A 24,385-nucleotide genomic window follows, 5' to 3' on the forward strand; every position below is an offset into this window, starting at 1 on the left:
CTATTTCCACAATTGCAATGTCATCTCCCTTTGCTTCTTGGAAATTAGGGAGTTGTTGAGAACTCTGTGGAAATTTAAAGGGAAGAGACAGGAATGAAGCTTTCCATCTTCAGCTTCTGGTTTATGTCATGAAGCACTTTCTCCTATGTCCCCCAAAAAAGACGTAAGTTGTAAAGGGGAGGATTTAGAGCACTAAACCCCTACATCCAGATCAGGAAACTGGACCCTCTCCTCTTCCTCTGCACTTAATCTCGCTCACAGGGCTGTAATGGACTTCACAGCCCTCCTCCTCCTCCTCCACAGTCTGCTCTCCTCTGTCAGTGATGTAGGGTCACAAGAATGGGGAAAGACCTTCCAAGGAGAAAACAGCTCCTTGCTGGAATGATGAGAGAACTACAGTATGCATGAGATGAACGTTTCCCGAAAATGAAGGTAAGACATGAAGGGAATCATTCTCTACGTTGGGGTTATGAGAAGTTTAATCAACAATATCTTCAAAAACATTGTGATTGTTATATATTTGCACATTGTGGGTAGAAACCTGCACATTTTTCATGCATGCTGCTTGTTATGGTTTGCAAAATGCACATACAAGCTTTTTTTTTAAGTTCAAAATAAGTCTTTAATTATTGATTACCAAGTTTAGCAGGAAGAACTAAAGACATGATCAATTCCCTGTCCGAACATTCCTGTGCAGCCAAAACTGTAATTTATATCCAAAATATAGAAAGGAATAGAGACTTAAAGCTGTGAAATTGATGTATCTGTGGTATTTTTCTTCTTTCAAGCACACCCACTACATTTCAGAAATACTTCATTGTAAACATTCCTTTTATTTTTTTATTTTTATTTTTTTTTTAGCCTTTAAGCAAATTGTCAGTCAGTTTTCTTCTCTTACTCCTTTCATTATGTTTGGGAATAATCTTCCACAGCATGAACTTGGAGAACCAGAGTTGTAACTTGTGATCTCCTGACGTCTCTGTGTTTGTGTGTGTGTGTGTGTACACGTGCATTAAAAACAGGAACTCTGTGAGAGCTTTCTTTCTTCCACTGCAATGATTTCCCACATTGAGATGCCGTCTTTGCATGCAGGGAGTTTCAGTCGTCTCTGGAGCTTTGTCTCAGATAATATATTTAGATTTCTCTTTATAATATATAACTGAAACACTGAGCCATTTGTTGATTAGCATCCAGTAGAAATCACAGAAATCCTGAAGGATAACCTTTAAAAGTTTGACAGAATGTTCTATTCAAACCTTTATGCTAGGGAGGGGTGTTATTTAAAAAAAAAAAAATTGGAAATCTATAAATGTTTACATGGAATATGGAAATACACACAGAATAAACCATAGCAGGATAAAGTTTGGGTCATTTGGTTCCAAAACCCTATATGGATGGAGCCAGTGAAGATATCGGGTTCAAAAATCGCCAAAAATATCAACGAAAATGTCATATCTTGAGAACCGCTGCACCTAGAGATTTGAAATTTGGCTCCAAATGTTGCTTGACCCCAAGTTTATATTCAACTTCTATAGTAACAATAAGCCTATCTGGTGTTTTTTAAGAGTAATTGACAAAAAACTAATTTCAGTACATATGATCAATTGTAACAAAAAATCTATGTAATTTTTATTTCAGGAACATCAGTTGAGTATAATAATCACATCTAGAGAATGACATGGCCACAGTGAACTAATTATAAGCAACAGAGTGGTTTTCTACGTCAACAGCACATATGCGACACACGTTACTTGAAATTTTCAAACGCTCCGTCATTATGGGTTTTTGGAACCAAATGACCCAAAAATTATCCTGCTGTGGTTTATTCCATGTATATTTCCATATTCCATGCAAACATTTATAGATTTACAAATTTTTTGAAATAACACCCCTCCATATTTATGCTTAGATATGGTATAATTTAATCTTAAACTTCCCTAAAGCCACAATTTAAGGTCTAAATGTAGTTATTCTTCTGCTATAAACAGAATTCAGGTCTGAAATATTACTTCCATGACATAAATAACAGAAGTCTGTATCTGAACTCCAACATGCTGTCTGAAATGGCAAATGCAAAAATAAATAAATCAGATTTTCCTGATTAATTTAAATGAACAGACCCCAAAAAAAGCCATTTATCAACCTGAAAACAGCGTTTCTATGGTGTGTTTGGCTACACATTTTAAACGTGTTTATAGAACTCTCAGTACTTATGTTGAGTTACTGATGGGATTTATAACATGATCCCTTTAAAACAGTGAATCACAGTGTAGATTTTGATTTCATCAGGCCTGTAGGATTTGGGCAGTGATGTGATACTTATTTTGCCTCTGTGCACCACTTCAGTGGAGTTCAAAGAATGAAGATGTGCTTGCAGTGTGGACGTTTAGTTTGAATTCAAGGAGTTTAACAAAAAAAATATTCCATTAACCATTAAGGAATTAAAACCTTTTTATACAGTTCTTGGATTTTCCATGTGCCACCTTTTTAAGAAAATACTCCTCCGTCACTCCATCATGAAGCTGTACTCTATAACTGGTGGTGCAACAGTCAAAACTTGCACAACGCAGTTTCACCAATCAAAGCCACAGAAGCCGGTGAGTCCTTCAGAGATGTCATGTGTGTTTTGGTGGCTTCCCTCATTAATTTCCTCTCTGCATTATCAGTTTTTGAGAACTGTCTTCTCCAGACAGATTTAGAACACAGTCCCATACTCTTTGTATGTCTTAATTATAGAAAGTAAATTTAAGACATATTCACTGACATGGAAATGTTAATGTATCCATCCCCTGACTTGTCTAAAGGAAACTGGCTGTAAAAGGCATGATTTTTACTAAAAAAAATTATATTTAGTTTGTCCAATCACATATGTCCTCCGAAAATACATGGAATGTGTATAAAATGGTTGTATTCCAAAATGGTTAATGTGAGAAAAATATAAAACAAAAACAATCAGAGATTTCTAACGTCCGCCAAGGGTTGACAGATAAGTGATTCACATCATGACCCGGACTTTACCTGGATCCGGATTCCACAACTCAATGCAATAACCGCATAATAATGCAAAATGGTCTGACTGATCAAGATGTTGCAATCTGATATTTAATTCACAAGCTGATACAAAATGGAATTAATGGAAAGAATTAAATGTGTACTTCTTCACAGACCCATGTGGTTATTTTCAAACAGCACAGCCCATCAGCACTGACTCAGCTCTGCCCAAACCTCTTCCTCAGAATGTGCCAGTGCAGGTTTAGACAATGAATTCATGTTAAAAGAAGGGCTGAGACAACAGGACTGTCCATAGAAAACAAAACCTGCAGTCCATTAGGAGGGAATGCAAACAGCAGGCCAAAAACACTGGGACGTCTCAGAACACTGTCAAAGTCCATGCTGATACGTCTGACCCACAGCAGAAGTTCCTACTTCTCATTCCAGATTGGCTGGCCTGAAGCCATTACTCCTGTGACAGTACACGTTTATCTCAAAGCTGAACATAGTTCAAAGAAACATTAGAGGCCAAATGAAAATAAGCGATGGACATGTTTTTGATTAACGTAGATATACGTGTGGCGGTTTGGCAGCAGCTGATCGTTTGCTGGTGTGTGTCAGCTTCTCCCTGGGTATTATGACAAACTCCAGAACTCCTGTTTAAGTCCATGCATGCTCAATCGCCACAGCACACAGTCCGTTTGTAGGCAAATGTATTTGAAATCTGAAACGATACCCATCTTGTCATGCCAGTAAAGTATTCAAATCCATCGGACGAGCATGAGATGGACTCTGTGCTGTACTCCTGAATACTAAGGACACTGTCGGAGGAGGACAAAGATTCATCTGTCTCCACCTGATTGTGGAACTCTATCATGGGATGAGCTCCTGACTTCACCGTCTCAAAGGTATTGTCTTTAGGGTTGGTCATGCCATGTTTTGACAGAGAAAAAAGACAGACATGTTGTATGTTTAAACCACAGGTTAAATGTCTGTACTTTTATTATGAGTATTCAGAAATGCTAATGGAACAAAGGATGCATTCATGTTGTAGTATTTTTATATTTGTCTGTGTTCACACTGGACATATGTTTGACTCAGATTGTGTTGCTTTTTCCTCTGCAGTTTTTTTCACAGATCAAGTTCAGTTAAATGGTGATTCATTCCACTGAGGGATGGCTGTTATTCAGATTGTATTAATTTCTCCAGTACCGAAAGCAGAGCTGTTAAGGGGCGGGGCTTTTAACAATTTAGCACTGGGGCTGTTTAACACCAGGTGTTGGTACCCATTCTTAATTCCAACATTTCACAACAGCTGTCACAGCTGTTTGATATTTATTTTTTGTTAGTACAAATTGTTTGATTAAATGTCATACTTTAAAAAAATATATAGATTTTAATAAAATTTTACTTAAAATAGTAATTGAAGGCTAGGCACTACAGCCTAGTTAACATCAGCTCTGGGAGCATGCGGTTGTGCTGTAGGTCATCGTACCCACCACACTATGGTAACACCTTGGGTCCTGGATGACAATGACTCAGGCAGACATCTGCTCCATCCCCACCTCTTGAATGCAACATCTATTTGCTGCAGCCCAGTGAAACCTGGGTATTCACAGTGCCTGTGTTCAGGCTAGGGGGCAGTCCAGTCAGTCAAATCAAATACTGTGAAAATCAACATAGAAGATGTAGAAAATTAACACTACATTATTTTAAGGCAAGGTGCTACTACCCCACTTTTCAGCTCTTAACATCTTGCATCAATGGCTGTCTATATATGTGTGTATACGAGTATACAGTTGTATGTAAAAGTTTGGGCACTGTGATGTTTCCATGATTTTCCCTTAGAAATCATTGGTTGTTTGGATCAGCAATTTTAATTTAATATGTCATATAGCAAAGAAACAGTGATATTTGAGGAGCGAAATGAAGTTTATAGGATTTACAGAAAGTATGCAATAATTCTATAAAAAAATTAGGCAGGTGCATAAATTTGGGCACCCCAACAGAAAAAAAATACATCAATATTTAGTAGATCCTCTTTTTGCAGAAATAACAGCCTCTGAACGCTTTCCTATAGCTTCCACTGAGAGTCTTGATTCTGGTTGACGGTATTTTGGACCATTCTTCTTTACAAAACATCTCAGCTTTGTTGATTTCCAAACATGGACAGCCCGCTTAAAATCACACCACAGATTTTCAATAATATTCAGGTCTGGGGACTGAGATGGCCGTTCCAGAACGTTGTACTTGTTCCTCTGCATGAATGCCTTAGTAGATTTTGAACAGTGTTTAGGGTCGTTGTCTTGTTGAAAGATCCAGCCCTGGCACAACTTCAACTTTGTCACTGATTCTTGAACATTGTTCTCAAGAATCTTCTGATATTGACTGGAATCCATGTGACCCTACAGTTAGATATTGCTTATTGTAAGGTATCAGTGGATTGCACAGGACCCACTGAATAATTTGGTATGCAGTTTGTAAATATAGCTTTAAAAACACCACCATCATAGTAAAAAAAATAAAAAAAAGTATATCTTACCTAAGCATAACATTTTGCCAAAAAAATTGTTACTCAGCCATAAGACAAATAATTCTGAAGGATGATCTAATCTGTCTGAAAATCTTAAAATTCAACTTGTAGCAAAACAACATAACACAAAAACTAGGAATAAAAAGTATGTTACATCTTAAAACATACTTTCACTGCTAGTCTATTGCTTGAAAAAATTTACAACAAAAAAAAAATTGTCACAGAAAAACGCCTATGTAAGGGGTATTTTTTTTTATTGAAAAATACAAAAAACTAGCACTTAGGTCGTATTTAGACATTTCTAAGGGCTAAAATCTGAAAGAGCAGGTAGTTTTACCTTAGAAACAACAACAAACACTAAGAAGTACCATTTTGTATTATGAAATATTTTTTCCACACATTTGTCACAAAATTGTGACTCTGAATTCGAATAATGTCTTAAGTAACATTCTGTCTTTACCTCAGTGTCTTCTGAGAGCCCCAGTGGATCCTGGTTGCTGATCTCTGACCTCTGACCCCAGAGGGCTGGGTGTCGTCAGGGGTAAAATGCGGTCCACCACCCTGCTGGCCCTGCTAATGGGAGTCATGCTGTACCTTGGGATGGGAGCATTTGTTTTCAGCACCCTGGAAGACTCCCAGGAGAGTGAGGCACACAAGAAGCTGCTTGCAGCCAAGCGCAGCTTCCTCAATCACTCCTGCGTCAGCGAGCTGGACTTCAACACGTTTCTTGAGGTACCGCTGGACACACCGAACCCGCCGTTCATGTACTGTGTAGCAACAGCTGTTACAGGAAAACAACTCTGACACACAGACAAGAAACGGCACTTTTATTTTGTATTTCATGTTAGGAAGAACAGAATAGCCGCATGAAAACATTAATTGTGGGGTAATTTGCTTTCTTCATCCAAAACTTCATTTCAACTTGAAGGGTACCCACAGAGCGTACACTTCTGCCAAGGTCCAACAGTTCTCCATTCATCTCTGTTGACATTTTCTTTTAATGTCTTTCTTTTTTGTTGTGCAATGCCATGATTATTCCTCTGATATCCAGCATTCTCAGATCCTGATCACTGAACCATGATTTTGATCATTCATCTTTGATTGCTGAACTTTGATATTGAGCATTGATTCTCATCTTTGAACCTCATCAAGGATGTCACATTACTGTTGCAGTTTGTCTGTCCTGATCCTACAAAGAGGATGAGAAATCAAAGATCAGTGTCAGGTTCAAAGTCAATAGAATCAATATCAAAGGCAAGATCCACCTGCACCAACATTTAATCAACTGTTCCTTGATGCATACCCTGCTTGTCCATCAAATTTCATTGATATCCTTTCAAGAAATCCTCCAGTCTGACAGAAACACATCAAACATAACCTCTTCCGCTGAGGGAGTGATGATGTATGACTGAATATATAACAGAGTTGACGCAAGCAAAGGTCAAAGTAACATCAAATTAAGTCAAACATTTGACAGGCAACACCTGTCCCAACCCTCATGACCATAGGTGAGAGTAGGAATGAAGATTGGTAGATTGAGAGCTTCGTCTTTTGGTTCAGCTCCCTTTTTATCAAAACAGTACGGTAGAGCGAATGCAACACCGCCCTGTGAACAAGACCCCGAGGTAATTGAATTCCTTCACTTGGGGCGAAACCCCATGCCCTACCTGGAGTAGGCAATCCATTGGTTTCCTGCTGAGAACCATGGCCTCAGATTTAGAGGTGCTGATCCTCATCCCAGCTGCTTCACACTCATCTGCGAACTGATCCAGTGAGTGTTAGAGGTCACAGGCTAATGAAGCCAACAGGACCACATCATCTGTAAAAAGCAGTGATGAAACCCTGAGCCCACCAAATTGAAGACCTTCCTCCCCCAGCTATGCCTCGATATCCTGTCCTTGAATATCACAAACAGGATTGGTGACAAGGTGCAAGGCCAACCCCCACCGGAAAGGAGTCCGACTTACTGCAGAGCACCCAAATAGAACTCTCGCTTTGTGAGTACAGAGATTAGATGGCCCTGAGAAGGGACCCCCTCACTCCATACTCCCGCAGCACCTCCCGGGGTACCCAATCATAAGCCTTCTCCAAGTCCACAAAACACATGTAGACTGGATGGGCATACTCCCAGGGACCCTCCTGGATAGAGTGAAGAGCTGGTCAATTGTTCCATGGCCAGGACGGAATCCGCATTGTTCCTCTTCAATCAGAGATTCAACTATCGGCCAAACCCTCCTTTCCAGCACCGTGGAGGAGACTTTACCAGGGAGGCTGAGTGGTCTGATGACCCTGTAATTGGCACATATTCTGTGGTCTCCTTTTTTTAAGTATAGGGACCACCACCCCAGTTTGACACTCCTTAGGCACTGTCCCAGAAGAGAATGTTGAAGAGACATCTCATCCAAGACAGTCCCTCCACACACAGAGCCTTCAGTATTTCTGGATGGATCTCATCAACCCGTGGGGCATTTCCACTTTGGAGTTGTTTAACTACCTCAGTGACATCCACCAGGGAAACTGATGATAATCCTCCAACAGCTTCCAGCTCTGCCACAACTATAGAGGGTGCTCCAGTCTGATGCAGGAGTTCCTCAAAGTGTTCCTTCCAGCGGCAGATTACATCCCCAGTTGAGGTTAACATAGTCCCATCCTTACTGTAGACAGCTTGGATGGTTCCCCTTTTTCCCCTCCTGATGTGTGTCACAGTCTGCCAGAAGCACCTTGGTGCCAACTGAAAGTCCTTCTCCATGGTTGCTCTGAACTCCTCTAACACCCGCTGCTCTGCCTCCCCCACAGCAGAGGCTGGTGCCCTTTGGTCCTGTCAGTACCTTGCAACTGCTTCCGGAGTCCTCCGAGATAACATATCCCGGAAGGACTCCTTCAGTCGGATGACTTCCCTGACCACCAGTGTCCACCATAGTGTTCGAGGGTTGCCACCCCTTAAGGCACGTAAGACCTTACCCTTAGAGATAAGGTGAGAAGCTTGGTCATCCATAGGGAGCTTGGAGTAGAGCCGCTTCTCCTTCGCATTGAAAGGAGCCAGCTGAGATGGTTCGGGCATCTGGTAAGGATGCCCCGTGGGTGCCTCCCTAGGGAGGTGTACCAGGCACATCCATCTAGGAGGAGACCTCAGGGAAGACCCAGGATGAGGTGGCGAGATTATATCTCCACATTGGGCTGGCAATGCCTCGGGATCCCCCAGTCGGAGGTGGTCAATGTGGCCTGGGAAGTCTCGGGTCCCCTGCTGGAGCTGTTGCCCCCATGGCCTGATCCCAGATAAGCGGTTAAAGATGAGTGAGTGAGTGAGTGAGTGAGTGAGTGAGTGAGTGAGTGAGTGAGTGAGTGTGTGTGTGTGTGTGTGTGTGTGTGTGTGTGTGTGTGTGTGTGTGTGTGTGTGTGTGTGTGTGTGTGTGTGTGTGTGTGTGTGTGAACATGCAGTGCATCTGGAAAGTATTCATAGTAGTTTTGTACATAACAGCCTTATTCCAGAATTGAGTAAATTCTTTTTTTCCCCCTCAAAAGTCTACACACAACACCCCATAATGAAACATGAAAAAAGTTTATATTAAAATTGCAAATTTATTACAGAAGTCGAATCTACATAAATATTCACACCCTTTGCAGAGTACTTTGCTGATGCACCTTTGGCAGCAATTACAGGCTAAATATTTCTTGAATATGATCCCACAAGCTTGGTGAACATATGTTTGGGCAGTGTTGCTTATTCCTTTTTGCAGCGCCTCTCAACGTCCATCAGGTTGGATGAGGAGCGTCGGTGCACAGCCATATTCAGATCTCTCCAATGATGTACAATCGGGTTCTGGGCTCTGGCTGGGCCACTCAAGGACATTCACAGAGTTGTTGTGAAGCCACTCCTCTGATATCTTGGTTTGAAGATGTCTCTGTACATTGCTGCATTCATCTTTCCTTCAATCCTGACTAGTCTCACAGTTCCTGCTGCTGAAAAACATTCCCACAGCATGATGCTGTCACCACCATGTTTCACTATAGGGATGGTATCTGGCTTCCTCCAAACATGACATCTGGCATTCACACCAAAGAGTTCAATCTTTGTCTCATCAGACCAGATAATTTTGTTTCTCATGGTCTGAGAGTCCTTTAGGTGCCTTTTGGCAAACTGCAGGTGGGCTGCCACGTGCCTTTTACTATGGAGTGGCTTCCGTCTGGTCACTCTACCATACAGGCCTGATTGGTGGATTGCTGCAGAGATTGTCGTCCTTTTGAAAAGTTCTCTCTCCACAGAGGAATGCTGGAGCTCTGACAGAGTGACCATTGGGTTCTTGGTCACCTCCCTGACTAAGGCCATTTTCCCTCGATCGCTCAGTTTAGATGGGCGGCCAGCTCTAGGAAGAGTCCTGGTGGAGCCGAACGTCTTCCATTTATGGATGATGGAGACCACTGTGCTCATTGGAATATTCAAAGCAGCAGAAATACTCTGTCCCCTTTCCCACATTTGTGTCTCAAGACAATCCTGTGACAGACAATTCCTTTGACTTCATGCTTGGTTTCTGCTCTGACATGCACTGTCAACTGTTGGACCTTATATGTAGACAGGTGTGTGTCTTTCCAGATCTTTTCCAATCAACTGAATTTACCCCAGGTGGACTCCAATTAAGCTTCATAAACATCTCAAGGATGATCAGTGGAAACAGGATGCACCTGAGCTCAATTCTGAGCTTCAAGGCAAAGGCTGCGAATTCTTATGTATAGGGTTGGGTATCAAAAACTGGTTCTTTTCAATAATCGTTAACAAATGATTTGATCCACCGACATCAATAGCCTTTTTGCTTAATGATTCCCGTATCAGTCCTTCAGAGTGGTCACTGTTTCTGAGGGTGTTTATCGGGAAAATGATAATTTCTCTACATTGAAGCTTGCTTGAAGCTTTAAAGCCCAGTCACATGGTACTTAACGAAGGGCAACAAAGCCCTAATGAAACAAGAAATCTGGACTTTCGTTAGCATCACTTAACCTTCGCTCAGCTTTGTTCCTGTCACTTCGTCACAATTTTTAAATTGTTGAAAAATTTGAATGAAGGGCAAAAAAAACCTCACTTCGTCCATATTTCATTTTGCTGTCGTTCTTGGCGGTTTCTTATCGTTTGCTTAGTTTTTGTAACGTTAGCCTTTCGTTTGACTTAGTTGAACCAGCTGAATGTTTTCACACAGTACAAAAGCCGGGTTTTGAGCGCTTTTGTGGTGGAGCTGCAGCTCCTCCGCGGTTGTGCTGGTGTGTGTGTGTGGTGCGGGGCTTCTGCTGTTGCGTGTGATGTGGCAAGTGGTGCCGCGGTCATGCCATGGTGCTGGCCTGCCATGAAAAATGGCATGGCAGCCAGGGCATGGCAGCCCATGATCGTGTTGTTGGCCAGTGCTGTGCACATGAGGAGAGACTTGCTGCATATTTATTTTGTATTTGTTTCTTTAAGAATAAATGTTTCATGCATAACAGGCGGACCACAAACGGATATCAGAGTCTGTGTGGGACATCATGGTTGTGTGTAAAGGATGCACAGCACATTAAGGTGCTCATGCGCTGGTTACTACAACAAACAAACAAACTATCTCCAGTTTGAGATATTTTATTATTGTTACATCCATGATAAACAAATGATTGAATGATTATGGTGTGTTTTGCCACTGTGCGCACAACTGCCTCCAAACAGGGCCCTTTCACTTTTTTCTTGGGGGGGGGGGGGTTATGGTCTAGCTCCATCCCTCTAATACAAATATACCCCAAATTTTGCAGTATCAATTCCAAGCTTAAGAATTTCACAACCATTTTCTTTAACTTTACCATTTGTCCAACAGACATGTTGATGACACTTCATGATATTTGTGATAGAGGGCAAGTAGACATTTTGATGACTAAATTCCATCCATGCAGGAGGTGATGTCTGCAGTGGACGCAGGAGTGGACGTGACCAGCATCTCTCCAGACTTCACCAGTCGTTGGAACATGGACTCTGCCTTTTTCTTCTGTGGTACAATCATTACCACCATTGGTAGGTGGGCCTCGTCACCGTGGCACCGCAATGAACTTATTTGGAGATGTGACTCTTGTTGTCTTTTTAAATAAGATGATGATGAGCTTTCCATTTGTTGTTGCATTTAAAAAATTTGAAGTCTGACGTGACGTTGTGCATTTAAATAGTGCAGCATTATTTAAATAATCAATCTCACAATTTATGTATTCAATATATTTATATATTGTGATATATTTATATATTGTGCTTGGGGCACAATCCAGAGCCACAACAAAGACCTGAAACCAAATAAAATCTATTTAAAATGTCCAAGAAAATCACTAGTGTGAACTTTAAAGTTGTCATCCCACAGACTGGGTCTATAATTTCAGATTTGCTTTTTACAGTAACCAAAGAACACTTCACTTGCTAAATGTCAAATATAAGTAAATGTACTTGAATAAGGGCAATACTTACCCTAGCTTATGCCACTGAGCCCAACGTCAAATTTTCATTCATTCATGTTTTTTTTTAAATACCCATTTATTCCAATGAAGGATGATGGGGGGCTGGAGCCTATCCCAGTGGTCACTGGTCGAGAGGCAGGGTAGACTGTGGACAGACTGGCAGTTTATCTGGCAGTCACGTTCTCACTCACACCTATGGTCAATTTAGATTTTCCATTTAAACTAACTTGAATGTCTTTGGAAGAGGGAGGACGCCACAGAAGCCAGAGTGAACCCACGCAAACACGGGGAGAACAACCTCCACACAGAAAGTGATTCTGAGACCTTCTCACTGTGAGGAAAGTGTCCTAACACCTTAGCCACTGTGCTGCTCCAAGGTCAGTCTTGTTGGAGTTACTGATGAAGTAACCTTGTGTACCAGGTTTCAATACATGAAGTCTTTGGCAAGATATTGTTTTTAGAAGGTTTCAGAGACTTTACCCCACTCTGACCATGATTACAATCAAAACATGCCCAACACTGAACCTCTCCAAGGACTTGGTGAATTGATTTGCAAGTTTCACATTGATCAAGTCATGTACACAAAGCTTCACACATTTTGCCCCATGGTAGCCATAATTAGAACAGAAATGTGCCCAAAGCTGAACTTCTCCAAGGACTTCATAAGCTAATCTTACGCAGTCGCAGTCTTTGTCAAGATATCATCGTCAACAAAATGCTGCTTGCTGCCTGTGCTGTAATATGGTGTTAGGTTTCACATCCCTGGGTGTGGTGATCCAAAGACAACCACTTTAGATCAGAGCCCTCTGCATGGCTGCGAACCCTCTCCATAGCCCAGTTGAAACGAAGGAGACTGCAAGGGCTGTGATTTGTCACTTTTCCGTTTTCACTCCTTCCTCTCCTGTCATATTTTAATAGTTTTTGTAGTGCGTGTGCCAATTATATTTCAGTCATGGATCAAATACGTTTGGCAGAAAAATCAGCAAATATGACCAACTTTACAACACAGAGGGGCTATTCAAACGGGCCAACTAGTAATATATCACTCCTGAAAATGATCTTTGGCTTTTCACGTGAGCTAAATCTGCCCTACGATTGGATTTTGGAAAACCATGTGACGGTGAACCAATTCCGTTTGGACACTTATATTGCGCACGTCATCACACAGCTTCTATGAGGAGTACAAAGATGGCCGATGGCTGACTCGAAAGTCAGCGGAGTTAACTTTTCAGCAAAAAAATTAAGTTTCTATCTCATATCAAAAGTTATCTCATATAAAAAGTGATTTATAAATTAGTAAAGCTTGGTCTTAGCCGTCATATACGACGGTGTCGGCCCCAGAGGATTAAAGCTTGTTGTTCTGCACATAGCTGAAGGTCGTTGTTTAAAATTGCAGGTTTTGGGAACCTTTCTCCTCGGACGTGGTACGGCCAGCTGTTCTTTGTGTGCTACGCCCTGATGGGCATCCCCATGTTTGGCATACTGCTGGCCGGAGTGGGAGACTACATGGGCAGGGTGCTGCGGAGAGCTGTTGCCAAGATTGAGACCCTCTTCTTGGTGAGAATGGTCTGTCCTACCTAGAACCAAGCTTCAGCTGGATTTACACTTCTCTAAAATCACGTCTTTGAATCCACATCCTATGCAGCCCAGAAACTATTTCTGTTATACACTTGCACTCAGAAATCATTTTTGTGATTATTCTGACCGGCAGCACCCCCACCCCCCAAAAAACCTCACATGTATATATGTGAAGATTCAAATCTGTTTGTGTTGCTGAGATTAACATACAAATAGATTTGTGAAGAATTTAAGAGATTTATTTTTGAAGTGTTTTTTTTTTCTCCACAGTCCACTATCTCAACCCAAATATGTCATGTATGTATCATTAAAGTTGCTCTTAGATGTGGCCAAATTTGGTGCCATAATCAGCCAAGTTACAACTCTGCATGCCTCAGCTGATTTCCTCAAGCAGCTCATTTGGCTTCCGAGCAGGCACACCATTCAACAGAAGTCAAAAAGATTTGTTTTGTTTGTTTGGGTTTTTTTTCCCTCTTCCGCTGAAGCTGGATGGGCTCCAGCGTGCACCTGACAATTGCCTGGGAGATCATTGTACACATCATCCTTAATTCTATACATGTCAGAACATTTCTCCCTGTGCTCTGCATGAAAATTCAATGCAAGCTGCCCTGGTCTGCCTCCAGCTGATCAGGAGATGGTGGTTTACCCTGAACTCATTCAAGTGTAAGGGCTGCTTAAATCTTTAAAGCAATCATCAGTACGATTGAAGCAACACGCAGCGGCGTGAAGCTCTCTCATAGTGCAGGGTTAGGGTTAGGGTTCCTAAATAGGAACTGCCAAATTTTGAGTCCACAGTGAAACAGGAAATGTCGAATGTCGAACACTTCCTGGCTCCCACGAGCCGAGATCTCTTGGGATCTCACGGGGATTCGGTGGCAAGTTGAAACTGAAACAGGAAGTGCCAAATTTTGAGTCCACAGTGAAACCGGAAATGTCACATGTTGAACACTTCCTGGCATGGGCAGAGCTAGAGCTAGGCCAAGGTTGCACTGGACTCCCCTGAAATCTGATTCGACACAGATGATTGACATGTCACGGCACTGCACATCTAGTTGAAAAGAGCTACATTTTGAAATCAGTGGCCCATATTGACTGCTCGATCCCTCCTGTACAGTAGCTGGTGCTGTGTAACATAAAAAGTTCTAATCTACCTTAGTAGAAGAAAAATGTTTGACTCAGATTTAAACTGAACACGTCGTCTGAACCATGGACTCCAAATGACACCAAAGTTATATTGTGAGTAAACGACCATATTTTATGCCAGAAATGAGGTCCAGGTTGTTAAAAGCGGCATTTTTCCTTTAATTCGGGTTGCCTTATATATACGTGTTTCTCCAGTGATTTTAAACCAGCAGGCAGCTGTTGATTCATGAGATATAACGTGAAGACGCTCAGGCTGAAAGAAATACAGGTAATTTACTCCTCCTCTGTTCTGTATAAAACCTGTGTAACCTCTTAATTTTGCTCTCTGAAGGACTTATTTTTAAATAACCTCTTAATTTTGCTCTCTGAGTGACACACCAGTGACACAACTTTAGATAAATAAATCTAAAGTTAATCTTATTTAAACTCAAACTGAAAGCAAATCTCTACAACTTGATATAAATTAATTAAAAATATATAGCTTCCTGATGAAGTGGTGTAGAGAAGAATTTTCTTAAAAAGAAGACCCGATAATTCAGCTACAATTTGCTAGATTTTATGTTTTTGGTGAATGACACTTTTATATTTCTTCATAATTGATGTAAATAAAGTGCAAGACATATTCAGTAACATGTTTCCATCTTCTGACTTGTCTGAAAAAAAAACTGGCAATCCTCTTCTTTGTCTTTCGGCTTTCCCATTAGGGGTCGCCACAGCAGATCAATCGTTTCCATCTCACCTTGTCCTCTGTATCTTCCTCTGTCACACCAACCACCTGCATGTCCTCCCTCAGCACATCCATAAACCTCCTCTTTGGCCTCCCCCTTCTCCTCCTGCCTGGTGGCTCCATCCTCAGCATCCTTGTCCCTATATACCCTGGGTCCCTCCTCTGCACATGTCCAAGCCATCTCAATCTCGCCTCTCTGGCTTTGTCTCCAAACCGTCCCACCTGAGCTGTCCCTCTGATATGTTCATTCTTAATCTTGTCCATTCTTGTCACTCCCAAAGAGAATCTCAACATCTTCAGCTCTGCCACCTCCAGCTCTGCCTCCTGTATTTTTCTTAGTGCCACCGTCTCTAAACCGTACAACATAGCTGGTCTCACTACTGTCTTGTAAACTTTCCTCTTCACTCTTGCTGATATTCTTCGGTCACAAATCACTCCTGCCACCTTTCTCCACCCACTCCACCCTGCCTGCACTCTCTTCTTCACCTCTCTACCACACTCTCCATTACTTTGAACAGTTGACCCCAAATATTTAAACTCATCTAGACTCCTTGTAGCTGCACTATTCCACTGGGCTCCTTCCCATTCACACACATGTACTCAGTCTTGCTTCTTCGACTTTCATTCCCCTTCTCTCCAAATCATATCTCCACCTCTCCAGAATAGACTCAACTTGCTCTCTACTCTCACTACAGATCAAGATGTCATCTGCAAACATCATAGTCCATGGGGACTCCTGTCTGATCTCATCTGTCAACCTGTCCATCACCACTGCAAACAAGAAAGGACTCAGGGCTGATCCTTAGTGTAATCCCACCTCCACCTTGAATGAGTCTGTCATTCCTACTGCACATCTCACGGTTGTCACACTATTCTTGTAAATATCCTGCACTGCCCTAACATACTTCTCTGCCACTCCAGACTTCCTCATACAATACCACAGCTCTTCTCTTGGCACCCTATCATAAACTTTTTCTAAGTCCACAAACACACAATGTAAGTCTTTCTGGCCTTCTCTGTACTTCTCCAACAGTATTCTCAGAGCAAACATTGCATCTGTAGTGCTCTTTCTCGGCATGAAACCATATTGCTCCTCACAGATCTTCACCTGTTTTCTAAGTCTAGCTTCTACTACTCTTTACCATAACTTCATGCTGTGGCTGATCAACTTTATGCCTCTGTAGTTACTGCAGCTCTGCACATCACCCTTGTTCTTGAAAATAGGATCCAGCATCCTCTCACTTTCCAAGATTTTATTAAACAATCTGGTTAGAAACTCTACTGCCATCTCTCCTAGACATTTCCATGCCTCCACTGGAATGTCATGTGGACCAACTGCCTTTCCACTCTTCATCCTCTTCATAGCAGCCCTCACTTCTTCCTTACTAATCTCTTGTACTTCCTGATTTACTCTCACCACATCATCCACCCTTTTCTCTCACTCATTTTCTTTATTCATCAGCTCTTCAAAATATTCCCTCCACCTTCTCAGCACACACTCCTCACTTGTCAGCACATTACCATGTGCATCTTTTACCACCCTAACCTGCTGCACATCCTTTCCAGCTCTGTCCCTTTGTCTGGCCAATCGGTACAAGTCCTTTTCTTTTTCCTTACTATTCAACTTCTTGTACAGCTTGCAATATGCCTTTTCCTTCGCTTTTGCCATTTCTCTTTTCGCCTTACACCGCATCTCCTTGTACTCCTGTCTACTTTCATCATCTCTCCGACTATCCCAAAACTTTTTTGACAACCTCTTTCTCCTTATGCTTTGCTGGACCTCTTCATTCCACCACCAAGTCTCCTTGTCTTTCTTCCACTGTCCAGATGTCATACCCAGTACTGTCCTAGCTGTCTCCCTCACCACATCTGCAGTAGTTTTCCAGTTGTCCAAAATTGCTTCCCCTCCAACCAGTGCTTCTATCACCTGCTCGCTAAATTTCACACAACAGTCTTCCTCCTTCAGCTTCCACCATCTGATCCTTTTTGAGCTCTTACTCTCTTCTTCTTCTTTACCTCTAAAGTCATCCTACAAACAACCATCCTGTGCTGTCTAGTGACACTCTCTCCTGCTACCACCTTACAGTCTGTGATTTCTTTTAGCTTGCATCTCCTATAAAGAATGTAGTCCACCTGTGCGCACCTTCCTCCACTCTTATATGTTACCCTGTGCTCCTCCCTTTTCTTAAAGTAGGTATTCACCACAGCCATTTCCATCCTTTTTGCAAAATCAACTACCATCTGTCCTTCCCCATTCCTATCCTTGATACCATATCTACCCATTACTTCCTCATCACCTCTGTTCCCTTCACCAACATGCCCATTGAAGTCTGCTCCTATCACCACTCTTTCATGCTTGGGCACACTCCACCACCTCATCTAACACACTCCAGAAATCTTCTTTCTCCTTCATCTCACAACCTACCTGTGGGGCATATGCACCGATGACATTCATCATCACCCCTTCAATTTCCAACTTCATACTCATCACCCTGTCAGACACTCGCTTAACCTCCAACACACATACACACATACTCTTCCTTTAAAATGACCCCAACACCATTTCTCTTCCTGTCCTCACCATGGTACAACAACTTGTACCCACCGCTGATGCTCCTGCTCTTACTTCCCTTCCACTTGGTCTCTTGCACACACAATATGTCTACCTTTCTCCTCTCCATCATATCAGCCAGCTCTCCCCCTTTACCAGTCATACTACCAACATTTAAAGTCCCCACTCTCATTTCCATCCTTCTAGTTTTCTTCTTCTCCCACTGTTTGTAGAAACGTTCTCCTCCTCTTCGTCGTCTTCGCCCAGCAATAAAACTGATTATTATTTACAGGTTTTATCAAGTTTTAGAGATCTGCTTTCAGTTTGAGTTTGAGGAAGATAATTTTACAAATATTTATTCTTGATATTTTTTGTATTTCTTGTATTTGAAATGGCATAAACAAATTAAAATGTGTGAAATACCAAGTGGTCCAATACTTTTGGAGTGAGTGCAAAATGACTGTGGTATTATTACTGATTTGTTTAAGAATGTTTAATTTGCACTGTTGCTGCACTTTGTGTGAAATCGTAGTCATATTGTATTGATACGACAATATTGAGATACAATAATTTGGCCATTCGGTGTTTCAGCATTTCCCATAATGCCCCCGATGGCCGCCTGTGCTTCCCAGAATGCACCACAGCGCCAGCAGAGTTCCGCTGTCTCATAGCACATGTAAACAATGGCAAAGCGAGTATGTGGATGGCGTTAATTTAACGGGTTCACGGGCGATTATGATGATTATACACTCTTCCAAGTTGAGAGGGTTATGTGGAGGAGGTGTAGCACCTGTGATGGACTTCTGCTGTGCCCCAATGTTGTCTTATTAGAGGAGTAGCAGCAGGGATGAAAAATCACCAAACCCCTCCCGGAGTTATAACAAGATGTATTTGGTATCAAAATTTCCGGTAGAACCTCTACTTTTCAGATCTGAGGTTGTACTTTGAGAAACGTTATTACAACATGGTCAATTAACCCCTTTTTTGCGGAATCACGCAAAGAAATGAGACTGTCATAGGCCCACAAAATATTTCGCCCCATTGATATAAAAATGTGTTAAATGCCCATCTAAACATGTTTCCACATCAGCAAGGGTCTGTAGACATCATTTTGACACATTCAGGGGTATCCAAGGTACCAGGGGTGGTCTTAAGGTCCCCCAAAATAAAAATTTTAACCCTTTTTCATCTACGTATCTTTCAGGAAAGGACCCCTTACTGCCACGAATTTTGTTGAAAAAGAGGGCAGCCATCAATTTAATAAAGGCAGAGGTGACCTGTCTGGAAAAAAAGTCATTTGAGAGCTGTAAACAATAAAACATGTCACTTTAACCCTTTCACACGACCACCTTAACCCTCTAGGGTCCAAGGCCATTTTTTGGACAGGTCACTCACCTGGCATAAATGTTTTATTATTGCTGTTAACAACTCTCCCTGCATCCCACAATCAAGTTTTATGTCTCTTTTTTTCAGGACAACCTGTTCTTTCATAATATATATGCTTTTGTTGTGTTTTATAAGTGTAATAAAGGTTTACAATCACAAATAACAAAGAAAAAAGTAAAGTGGAAAATAATTTTCCACACACATTTATTCAAAACACACAGCAAACTATAATAAACAACTGTTTTGACACTTTATAAAGGTAATTTGAGGTCTTGTGTGAAAGACTGTACAACAAAAAAGTTCAAACAATAAACACAAATGCACATTTTGAACAATATATACAAAATGGTCTATGCGTTTATGCTCCAAACCTAACTCACTTGTACTGCCAAGACACAAGCTGCATTGATGGGGCTAAATGCCCCTGCCTCCAGGTTGGCCTTCCATGCATTAATGCATGCAAATGCAGTGACTGCCTGAATAATCTCCACATTGAGCAGGATAGTGCAGATGGCGATGGCGATGACCACTAAATATATGTATTGTCAAGATTGACCTGATGTAAAATTATCAGGTGCAAAATACAGTCAAATTGACGTAGCATTATGCCGAACGACTGAGCAGCCATGCTGAACTTCTTTTGGCAATGATCTTGTAAGCCACTATCTCATGGCCAGTTAACTACAAATAAGGGCATACATGTATAGGTAAAAATATTACATTCCTTGTTGAAATTTTGCACTTAAATAAATACAAATGGTCTGGAAAAAGAACTTTTCTCTTTTCATAAGATTCCAAACCTAAGAGATTCTTGAAAAGCCTAATGGCCTAGAAGCTGAGGCACGACCACTTAATGATTGCTGGATGACCCTAATCATAGTCCTGGATACCAAAATGGCACCCACTCCTATACCCAGAAGATCTTTACAGTCAATCAACCAATTAGTCATTTATTCATTACAAGCCTTTTGGACAAAGGAAAGGATAGAGGAAAGATCTTCATATGAAAAACCATCATCCGGTCAAACATCAAATTCTGGATGGTGCTTTAGTTCCAATGTGAAAGGGTTAAACTGGCTGAATTTGTTATCTGTGGCACAAAAATCAATTTTTGCTTGCAAGGGACCCCTCTGCCTTCATATGATTATGGAATACCCTTTATTCATGCTAAATTAGGTCTCAAAACTCCCCAAAATGAAGAAAAGGGGTTAAAAAAATTTATTTTGGGGGGCCTGAAGACCACCGCCTGAACCTTGGATACCCCTGAATGTGTCAAAATGATGTCTACAGACCCTTGCTGATGTGGGCATTTAACACATTTTTATATCAATAGGGCCTATGACAGTCTAATATTTTGTGGGCCTATGACAGTCTCAATTCTTTGCATGATTCGGCAAAAAAGGGGTTAATTGACCATGTTGTAATAAACTTTCTCAAAGTACAACCTCAGATCTGAAAAGTAGAGGTTCTACCAGAAATTTTGATACCAAATACATCTTGTTATAACTCCGGGAGGGGAATCTCAAAAAATAGAGCCCTTTTTGGCTGTCTGCTACTCCCCTATATTGTCCATACTTCACGAGATGTGTTTACACTGTGAGTGCTGAGCTCCTGACACCGAAACTCTGCTGAAACTGACCTCTCACGTGAGTCATGGACCGCCAGACGGCGCAAGATTCACAACTGCGAAACACTGCATAATGTACAGCCCTACTGTCAACTAGCTGAAAACTTTGAATATTAATTTACATCTATATTTAACAATGCTTAAAGTGGCAGGGGGTTAAGAGGGCTGTAATTAGAAGCTGAAAGGTTTTAGCCATGCTAATGCTCCCCTGAAGCATTTGCTCAAAAAAAAGTCTGAAGGACCTAAATGACATGTTGAGACGCTGAAGAGCTTCGCTCGTTTGTGTCTGCGACATATACATATTAGAAGAAAACTGAACAGCGTCAACAGTACCAACTTTGTTTTTCCATGAACCCTGCTGGTGCAGAGTAATAAAGTAATTAATAACATTATTTGTCTGTTTTCTGATTTGTTCCTCCTTCAGAAACACAAGGTCAGGCCCACCACTGTGCGTGTGATCTCAGCAGTGCTCTCCATCCTGATTGGTTGTCTGATCTTCCTCGCTGTGCCGGCAGTAGTGTTTCAGAAGGTGGAGGATTGGACATTTCTGGAGTCACTCTATTTTGTGGTCGTGACCCTCACCACTGTTGGTTTTGGGGATTTTGTACCAGGTGCAGATTCATATTACAACAATTCTCACACATAGTACATCTAATAGAAATGTGTGAAGCTTCCCAAATGGATAGTAGAGAAGCTTGAATCTTTGACTGGACTGGGTTGCTTGACGCGAGGACGTTTCGCCTCAAATCGCAGACGCTTCCTCAGCTAAAATTCTTGCTCTGGTGGTCTGACTTCTGTCTTGACTCTTGTAGAGAAGAATAATCAAGAAGTCACAAAAGCTGGAGTTTTAAACCTAACCAGACCCTTCCTACCAAGAGGCAGACTGCTATAGGCTAGTGACTAAATAATAGCTCTTATTAGCACCTATTGTGCTCTAGTTAGCACCCTCCTAATGACAGGGCAGCTGTCCCTCTCCTGATGGCTCCTTTAACGACTCTGCTGATGACGTGAATGACTCATTACCATGAACAAAAGACTGAAACTGCTTTGACCCGAGTACTCCATTGTAAACAGGGGATAAAGTGTGTCTCAGACCCCCTCCCCGGTTAAGGCTGGGTTTCAAAACCCAGCCTTAGTCATTAGGAGGGTGCTAACTAGAGCACAATAGGTGCTAATTAGAGCTATTGTTTAGTCACTAGCCTATAGCAGTCTGCCTCTCGGTAGGAGGGGTCTGGTTAGGTTTAAAACTCCAGCTTTTGTGACTTCTTGATTATTCTACAAGAGTCAAGACAGAAGTCAGACCACCAGAGCAAGAATTTTAGCTGAGGAAGCTTCTGCGATTTGAAGCGAAACGTCCTCGCGTCAAGCAACCCAGTCCAGTTGAAGATTCAAGCTTCTCTACTATGGAAACCACCTGGACAACTGAGAGCCTACACAGAAACTTCCCAAATGGATGTTGGATGCAGTTTGCTCTAGGACTGCTGTTCTGACTCCAAATATGACCTGTGACTCCCTGGAATGATCCTTCCACATTAACTCCACTTTCTTTGTACCCAGGTATGGTGTACAAACCCTTGGTGCTGTTGTGGATAGTTTTTGGCCTCGCCTACTTTGCATCCATCCTCACCATGATTGACAACTGGCTGAGGGTTCTGTCCAAGAGGACCCGTGCTGAGGTAAGAGATTTACATTGTTGGCACAGAATGGCACTCAGTAGGGTGCCAATTACCCTTGTGATGAACCAAGTAACTGTAGATGAAATACTCATTTGGTAGCGTTGTGTTTGCCTTAAACCTGATTTGCTTCTGCATTATGAAGCACAAAATACATACATCAAGCAAGAATGGGAAAGAATTCCACCTACAAAGCTCCAACAATTAGTGTCCTCAGTTCCCAAACACTTATTGTTGTTAGAAGGAAAGGTGATGTAACAGTGGTAAACATACCACTGTCCCAGCTTTTTTGAAACGTGTTGCAGGCATCCATTTCAAAATGAGCAAATATTTGCAAAAAACAATAAAGTTTATCTGTTTGAACATTAAATATCTTGTCTTTGTAGTGTATTCAATTGAATATAGTTTTAAGAGGATTTGCAAATCATTGTATTCTCTAAATTGGGTAGTGTTTATAAAATACGTAGCTGACAATTTTCAAGGGTGGTAATAAATTATGCAAAGTTTCTATAATGATTTTAACTAAAAGTGCAGGAAATTAAATGAGAAAGTTTGTGAATAATTGTATTTATTATTTGGCACATTTAGTTTATGTCATGTTTTACAACTGGCAAAGTTGAGATATTTCCTTTGTTCAGAGCTTGTCTGGTTACCAGGGACTGATTAATGGTGATATCAACATCGACTGTTCACTGTTGTTATGTAATATCCCTCATTTCTACAAAAGTATAAGTAACTTTATGTTTTTTGCTGTGTTCATCTTTGACCCAAAATACATAAGCATACCAAATGGCAAACATCAGCTCTCCCCAGTTTCTCCGTTATCAAAGTTATACACATGCACGTGTACACAGAGGCCACTTGGATTTTAATATGTAGACATGTGTGTGTGTGTGTGTGTGTGTGTGTGTGTGTGTGTGTGTGTGTGTGTGTGTGTGTGTGTGTGTGTGTGTGTGTGTGTGTGTGTGTGTGTGTGTGTGTGTGTGTGTGTGTGGTAAAATTCAGACTTAATGATGTGAGCCACTCAGCTCCTCCACCCGGTAAAGGAATAACCAGGAATGCTCATGAAGCCTCAGAAGAGGTACAGGTTTATTTTTTAAATGCTCTCATGCACTCCTGTCTGTTTGCTTCTCTCTTCCTCAGATTGAGGAATTAAGGGCCCACGCTACAGACTGGACCCAGAACATCCAGAATATGTCCAAGGACTTCCGTATCCCTAACCCACTGGAGTTCAATGACCCTTTCCTGCTGCAACGACGACGCTGGAAACGCAGCGAGCGTCGCCACATTCGTCGAGGAGCCCATGGTACTCTGGGATATTGGGTTCACGGGGGACCTGAGAATGGACACTTACCCAATCACTGGGCTGGCCTTTCTAGTTCCCTGAGCCAAATAGAGGTCCATGCTTCCCTTGAGAGATCAGTGGTTTCCCAGCGTAGGCCAAGAGTGCGAGCTACGGGAGGGGCAACAGTCCCAAGGGTGGGTCCTGGATTGAAAGTCGACTCTAATTTGGCCCTGCAGGTGGAGGGCAAGTCATTTCCCTACCCACTGCCCCGCTCATTCTCACTCCCTGTGACTCGTTCTGCCTCAGAGCTGGACTCTCCAGGTGCAGCCATGCAGGGAGGATCCCTCTCTGGTTCAGAGTCTTCGTTTGATTCCAGGTCAGGCGTGTCTTCTGCCTCCTCTTCATACTCTGACTTTCACAGACTCCAGCGCTGTCTTGCCG

General features: G+C 41.9%; 1 protein-coding gene across 4 annotated transcripts in view; it reads left to right on the forward strand.

The window, feature by feature from the left end:
* Nucleotides 1–299: 299 nt before the first annotated feature.
* Nucleotides 300–24,385, forward strand: part of kcnk4a (potassium channel, subfamily K, member 4a) — a 40,410-nt gene continuing 16,324 nt past the window's right edge. For 2 of the 4 annotated variants that reach the window (XR_004563374.1, XM_034180875.1), the window contains exons 1-8: nucleotides 301–432; nucleotides 3,809–3,899; nucleotides 5,990–6,256; nucleotides 11,429–11,546; nucleotides 13,371–13,540; nucleotides 21,411–21,597; nucleotides 22,544–22,662; nucleotides 23,803–24,384. Coding sequence is in view for 3 of the 4 variants with exons in the window: in XM_034180875.1 (XP_034036766.1) it covers nucleotides 6,071–6,256; nucleotides 11,429–11,546; nucleotides 13,371–13,540; nucleotides 21,411–21,597; nucleotides 22,544–22,662; nucleotides 23,803–24,384 (1,362 nt within the window). In the remaining variant the exon portion in view is untranslated. Of the gene's footprint in view, nucleotides 433–3,808; nucleotides 3,900–5,989; nucleotides 6,257–11,428; nucleotides 11,547–13,370; nucleotides 13,541–21,410; nucleotides 21,598–22,543; nucleotides 22,663–23,802; nucleotide 24,385 lie in introns of all 4 variants that reach the window. The other 2 variants (XM_034180876.1, XM_034180878.1) reach the window with 2 other exon arrangements.

This window comes from Thalassophryne amazonica, chromosome 11 (assembly GCF_902500255.1).
Source record: "Thalassophryne amazonica chromosome 11, fThaAma1.1, whole genome shotgun sequence".
Classification (NCBI taxonomy): Eukaryota; Metazoa; Chordata; class Actinopteri; order Batrachoidiformes; family Batrachoididae; genus Thalassophryne; species Thalassophryne amazonica.